Source organism: Mastomys coucha, unplaced genomic scaffold (genome assembly GCF_008632895.1).
Source record: "Mastomys coucha isolate ucsf_1 unplaced genomic scaffold, UCSF_Mcou_1 pScaffold21, whole genome shotgun sequence".
NCBI lineage: Eukaryota > Metazoa > Chordata > Mammalia > Rodentia > Muridae > Mastomys > Mastomys coucha.
The window spans coordinates 16,773,692-16,780,578 of NW_022196904.1; the positions used below are offsets into that span (position 1 = coordinate 16,773,692).

The 6,887-nt window shown below is 48.5% G+C and overlaps 1 protein-coding gene and 1 long non-coding RNA gene across 2 annotated transcripts in view; one reads left to right on the top strand and one right to left on the bottom strand.

The window, feature by feature from the left end:
* The window catches only part of Clptm1 (CLPTM1 regulator of GABA type A receptor forward trafficking), a 33,040-nt gene extending 31,346 nt beyond the window's left edge, over nucleotides 1-1,694 (bottom strand). The window contains exon 1 of the mRNA XM_031385591.1: nucleotides 1,563-1,694. Coding sequence (XP_031241451.1) covers nucleotides 1,563-1,634 — 72 coding nt within the window. The 5' untranslated portion in view covers nucleotides 1,635-1,694. The remainder of the gene's footprint in view (nucleotides 1-1,562) is intronic.
* On the top strand, nucleotides 1,389-2,992 carry LOC116101768. Its single transcript, XR_004122919.1, has 2 exons — nucleotides 1,389-1,795; nucleotides 2,691-2,992. It is a non-coding gene; the product is annotated as an uncharacterized LOC116101768 (long non-coding RNA).
* The last annotated feature ends 3,895 nt before the right edge of the window (nucleotides 2,993-6,887 follow it).

Sequence of the window (6,887 nt, forward strand, 5' to 3'; positions counted from 1 at the left end):
GAAAAGAAAATGGTTCATGCCAGATCTTGATCTGCTTAAAAGAAAAAAAAAAAGGAGGAAAAAAAAGTGTACTTTATCCTGAAGGCCAAAGGATGAGTATTAAAACTTTTCAAGCATGAGCTAGGATTAGAAGCTTATGGCTGTCATCCTAGCACTTGGGAGGCTGAAGCAAAAGGGTCACGACCAGCCCTAGCTGACGAAAGTCACAAACAAAAAAGATTTAGAGCAGAGATGGGAATCAAAGAGGCTCCACATGTGACTGGAAGCTCAACGGTCTCTCATGCCACTGACACCCAATTAACCAACAGAAACTTAAAGGAGTCAGTCCCAAGGATAAGGGGCTAGAAGTCCCTGCAGACCCAGCTAGTGTATTCACCACAGCAGGGATAAACCAACAATTTCCTGAGCTTCTTGCACCCAAGGTCTGGTTGGAATGGCAGAAAGACTCAGTCCAGAAAAGCTGGGTTCTACCTCATCACTACAGCCCGGTCTCGTCCCTCATGTGAGTGTATCCGCCCTGCTCCTCTGAGATCCTACAGCTCCTCATCCCTGCTTCTGTCACTTCTCCAGTTTGTTTACACTAGTCTCCTCTCCTGCTCCCGCTCCCCTGACTGCAGGGACATGGCTAGAGACATCTTTACAGCCATAAGGCTGGCCCTCTCACCTAACTCTTCCATTAACCACTGGAGAAATAAAGACCCAAAGGAAGAAACTTGACCAAGGTCACATGCAGTCAGCTTCATGCACCCCTCCCAGTCGGTACTCCTCAACCCTGAGCTGCCTCCTACATGTCAGTGACATCCCAGTGGGTGGGTCGACAGCACCTGGCTGTCACTCCATCAATTCCAGCAGAAGCCTGCACGGTGCCTGAGTGAACTGGTATGCTCTGAGGTCTCAGTTTAGTTTGGGTGGTAATGGGTTAGAAGGCAAACGTGCCTGGACCAATTTCTCTGTTTGATCAGCTTAGGCTAAAAGCGTCCATCTCGGTCCAGACCACCCACAGTCAGCTTTTTTCACAGCTCGGATACCAAAGCTAACCTGGGTGACCTTCCACAAGCGCCTTCGTCTTGTTGTCCCTCGGATCCTTGTCTGTGAAATGGGTCCGTCGGCCTAAGCAGCCCATGCCCTCTCTCCACCATAATTACCGTATTTGCCCTGAGCTTGAAAACTCCCAGTTAACCAACCACTATCCCCTATCTCAGGCACTGCGGAGCGGACCCGGAACACCAGACCTCTCTGGGAACAGCGCTGGAGCCTGGACCCATACAGTCAAGGGGTTTACAAGTCTGCGCCCCTCCGCGCCACCCTCTCCTCAGCTGGAGCAAGGAGTCCGCTGGACGCCCGGCGCGAGCCTGCAAAGAGACCTGGCGCGCAACAGGGTCGGGTTCCCGCCACCGTTCGGCCTCCTGGGCGGCCGGGCGCCGCCAGGGCCCAAGATTCAAGGTCCCTCTGGGGCATGGAGCCCCCGGTGCACCCGATTCCTCCAAAAAGGACAAGACACTCCCTGCAGGAGTGCCCCCCGCTGAGGAAGAGCCCCCTCGGGCACCTCTCGGCCTCCGTACCTGACCAGAGCTGCCTCCCCCGGCCGCCACCACGGCGCTGCCGGCCCCGTCCGCCTCCTGCGCCGCCGCCATCTTCCTGCTCCGGGTCCCCGCCCCCGCCGCCAGCCCCGCCCCGTCCCCGACGGCGCCAGGGCGATCGCGCGAGATTTCACACTTGGCCCGGCCCACCAGGCTTCCGTAGCAGAAGGGAGCGCCCCTAAGCCACGCCCTTTACAAGAACCGACTCGGCCGCGGTACGTAACGCCCGCCCCTTTTCACCGCAGGATGTTTGTTTTGGTCTAGCTAGGGGGTGACTTCTCCGAGTGCTTGGAAAGTTCTAGTCCAAAATGCTCTTTTCAATGGGTTCTACTTTCTGCACTCGGCCAAGTTGGATGATTTTTTTTTTTTTGGTTGTATGGTCGTTCCAAGCAATTCTGCCGCAGATTGGATCGCCATTTCTTCTCAGGTTTTACCCAGTCGATGGTTTCGGAGCTTTTCGGGCTACCGTAGCGATTCGTAGCAACCCGCTAGAGCCACGCCCCTCTGGAAGAGAAAGCCCCTCTCCGGCTGCGGTTTTCCCACCTAGGAGGTGGTCATTACCTTGTTCTTTTTACTTCTGATGCGATTTCCTTATTTTAAGCTTTCGTCCTCAACCCTCGGAAATTGTAGTTCACCCTTAGGCCGTATCTGCTTTCTTTACGGACACCGCACCTGGAAATGGGACCTTAGTCACTTTTTTTAAATAAAGATTGGTTTGTTTTATGTATAGGTCAGAAGAGGGCATCAGATCACCTTGTAGATGGTTGTGAGCCACCATGTGGTTGCTGGGAAGTAAGTTCAGGACCTCTGGAAGAGCAGATAATGCTCTTAACCGCTGGGACATCTCTCCATCCCGGACCCTAGCCGCTTTTAGGCAGCTTAGTTTAGCACTCGTCTTCCAGTAAGGGGGGGTGGGGGTGGGGGTGGAGGTGGTCTGTGCTTTCTGCAAACCTCGAATCTTTAAACACAAAGACAGGATCTCATTCTGTAGCCCAGGCTGGCCTCCTCTCCTGATCGTCCAGCCTCAGCCTCCGGAATACTGGGGATAAAACACAACAGACATGAGTTTAATAACCCTATTTTTCTCTTTTTGTTGGCTCGTTTTGATAGGTAAAGGGAAAGGTCTTGAAATGAAGCCCTGACTGTGGCAGACATAGAACTTGCGGCATCTTCCGGCCTCATCCTCAGGAGTGCTATCTATTCTAGGATAGTGCTATCCTGTCCTCTATCCTAGGAGGATGCTTATGTCCCAGCACATTAAACAAATGAGAAACCAGATCTTTTGGATCCAGACTCCATCTTAGAGAACCTGACCTAAGGTTGAACTCAAGTAAACTAACAGGCCAGTACCTAGCATCAGTTTCTAGGCTACACCGAAACAAGAGTTTGAATAAAAGTGTGATTGCTTTGAATTCAGCTCCTTGGTGGTCTTTTTGGGATTCACGAACGTTTTGTGGCACAATACAAGAACACCATGATTTTACGTTAGATACAAAAATCCTCAATTTTATTAGCTTCGAAGTTAGTGAATTATATCAGTTACAAAAAGCTCTCAAATTTTGTAGTAACTATAAAGTCAAAGATTGTTAGACTACAATCAAGGACTGGGTGGGTTGGTGCTCCACTTTAGCCTCAGCAGAAACTGGGAAGCCAGAAACCAGTGAATCTCTAAATTCAAGGCCAGTCTGAGCTACATAGCTACACCCTGTTTCAATAAGCAATTGTAAGATGCCCAACAGGAAGACTGGGAACTGAACACTGGTCCTCTAAAAACAAGCCCTCTTAATTGGTGAGAGTGTCTATATCCCTACTAAAACACTCTTTTAAAAAAAAAATAAGAGCCGGGCGGTGGTGCACGCCTTTAACCCCAGCACTTGGGAGGCAGAGGCTGGTGGATTTCTGAGTTCGAGGACAGCTTGAGTTCCAGGACAGCCAGAGAAACCCTGTCTCGAAAATACCAAAAAAAAAAAAAAAAAAAAGATTCATTATTTTATGTCTTCAGTCATGGATGTGCACCATGTATGTGCCTGGTGTCCTTGAGGGCCAGAAGAGGGCGCCAGGTCTCTGGAACTGGAGTTACAAACTATTGTGAGTGGCAGTGTAGGTCCTGGAAATGGAACCCAGGTGCTCTAGAAGAACAGCTAAGCCATCTCAGCTGCTCCAACTAACAGATCTTTAACATAAGGGCCTGGAAAGATGTCTCAGCCGTTAAGAGCACTGGTTGCTCTTCCAGAAGGCACAGGTCCCTGACACCCTTACACAGACATACATGCAGGCAAAACACCAGTGCTCATAAAATAAGGATAAATAAATTGACAGAGTGGTGGCGCATGCCTTTAAGCCCAGCATTTATGAGGCAGAGGCAGGCAGATCTCTGAGTTCGAGGCCAAACTAGTTTACATAGTTCCTGATGAAGTCTGTTAGTTACTTCCCTGCTGCTGTGATAAAACACCATGCCCAAAAGCAAGTTTTGGAGTTTATTTTAGCTTATAGCTCCAAAGAGAGAGTACATCGTGGTGGGGGGGACATGGGAGGAAGCAGCGGGTATGCTGATTGGAGCAAGAAACTGAGAACTTGTCTTCAAATGAATGTATAAAGCACAGAGAGGGAGAGGGAGGGAGATAGTGAGGAGGCTTTTCACTCTCAAAGCCCATTTCGATTGACATATTCCTCCAGTAAGGCCTCATTTTTTTTTATTTATTTATTATTTATTTATTTATTTATTTATGTGTATGAGTACACTGAAGCTGTACAGGTGGCCATGAGCCATCATGTGGCTGTTGGGAATTGAACTCAGAACAGCCCCCTCGCTCCGGCCCTGCTAGGTGTAATACACTGTAGCTGTTTTCAGACACAGCAGAAGAGGGCGTCCAATCTCATTACGGGTGGTTGTGAGCCACTATATGGTTGCTGGGATCCGAACTCAGGACCTTCGGAAGAGCAGTCAGTGCTCTTACCTGCTGAGCCACCTCGCCAGCCCCAGGCCTCACTTTCTAAGTGTCCCCAAACAGTACCACCAGCTGAAGACCAGGAGTCTATACCTCTGAGCCTTTGGGAGACATTCCCATTCAAACCATTATGCTGTAGGAGAACATGGATCCTCTCTGTAGGCAGTTTTCACTTCCTCCTCGAGTTCTCACATTTCCTGGCTCTGAACAGGAAGAGCAAACCAGACCCCCAGGCCAAAAGAGGCCTTCCCTTCTTGCCATTTTCCTTCATGCACCCCCTTCATTTTTCATCTTCCTATTCTGCCTCAGTTTCATAGCAGGTCATACCAGCAGAGCTTCTACCTGTGTAAGAGGGCCTTGGCTCCAAGCCAGACAGGTATGATGAGGTACACCTGTAAAGATCACAAGTTTAAGACCACCATCAAGTTCTAGGTCAGCCTGAGTTACATGCTACCTAGTCTAGAAGAAGAGAAGAAATAAATGAAAATATATCTGAGCCGGGTGGTGACACACAGCTTTAATCCCAGCACTCAGGAAGCAGAGGCATGCAGATCTCTGTGAGTTTCATGCCAGCCTGGTCTATACAGTGAGTTCCAGAAAAGCCAGGACTAGAGAAATCCTGTTTTAAAAGGAGGAGGAGGAGGGGAAGAAGAGCTGCACTTGTGACTGACAAGGTGGCCCAATGGATAAAGGCACTTGCGGCCAAGCCTAAGGATCTGAGTTCAGTCCCTGGGATTTCCATGGTAGAAGGAGAGATCCACCTCCATAAATTGACCTCTGACATCCACAAGTATGTCTTGGTATCTACATAATCACACACTTAACGATAAATAAAAACATAACTTAAAATGAGCCTGGCAGTGGTGGCACAAGCCTTTAATCCCAGCACTAGGGAAGCAGAGGCAGGTGAATCTTTCTGAGTTCAAGGCCAGCCTAGTCTACAAAGTGAGTTTCAGGATAGCCAGGACTGTTAACATTGAGAAACCATGTCTTGAAAAGACAAACAAGGCAGGCAGTGGTGGTACACACCTTTAATCCCAGCACTTGGGAGTCAGAGGCAGGTGGATTTCTGAGTTCTAGGCCAGCCTGGTCTACAGAGTGAGTTCCAGGACAGCCAGGGCTACACAGAGAAACCCTGTCTTGAAAAAAAAAAAAAAAAGGAAAAAGAAAGGATCTGACTCTTTTTTTTTTAAGATTTATTTATTATTATAGATGAATACACTGTAGTTGTCTTCAGATGCACCAGAAGAGGGCACCAGATTTCATTAGGAGTGGTTGTGAGCCACCATGTGGTTGCTGGGATTTGAACTCATGAAGAGCAGACGGTGCTCTTACCTGCTGAGCCATCTCACCAGCCCTCGATCTGAACCTTGACAGGCTAACAGATATTACTTCATATGTAGCATCTTCACTCCTCCTCCTTAAGAATTCTATTACTTGACTCATACCCACACCCAACATGGTTGCTGCAAAGACCAGTAAGCTCAAAAGTGTAAAGATAAAGCAGCTAGGAGTTCAAGCTCTGGCACCCATGTGATGAGAGGACAGAAACAACTCCTGAGAGACCCCTCTGACCTCCAAAGGTGTGCTGTGCACATGCCCAACCCCAACACAATAAAATGTAAAAGGTAAACTCCTGCCCCTTAGGTGTCCATTCTGTGGTAGTACCTCTTTCTCCAGGAAGCCCTCCGGGCTCTCCAGTCTCCTCGCTTGCCCCACTAATGCCCACCAAGTGCCAATATTCCCACTATTGAGTGTATCTACCTGCATTTCACAGGCCAGTCCTAGGATTGCTGAATCAAAGAACCAAGCTCAGGCTGGCGAGATGGCTCATCAGGTAAGAGCACTGACTGCTCTTCCAAAGGTCCTGAGTTCAAATCCCAGCAACCACATGGTGGCTCACAACCATCCATAATAAGATCTGACTCCCTCTTCTGGTGTGCTTGAAGACAGCTATAGTGTACTTACATATGATAAATAAAAATCTTAAAAAAAAAAAAAAAAAGAACCAAGCTTTCTGGGTACAGAAAGTGACTTACCTGAGGATCAGCACAATGATCCTCAAGAAGATCAAGAAGGAACTATTAAAAATACGCAGATGGGGGGCTGGAGAGATGGCTCAACAGGTAAGAGCACTGACTGCTCTTCCAGAGGTCCTGAGTTCAAATCCCAGCAACCACATGGTGGTTCACAACCATCTGTAATAGGATCTGATGCCCTCTTCTGATGTACCTACACCAACTACAGTGTACTCAAATAAATATAATAAATAAATCTTTAAAAAAAAAAATACACAGATGGGCCAGGCGGTGGTGGCGCACGACTTTACTCCCAGCGCTTGGGAGGCAGAGGCAGGTGG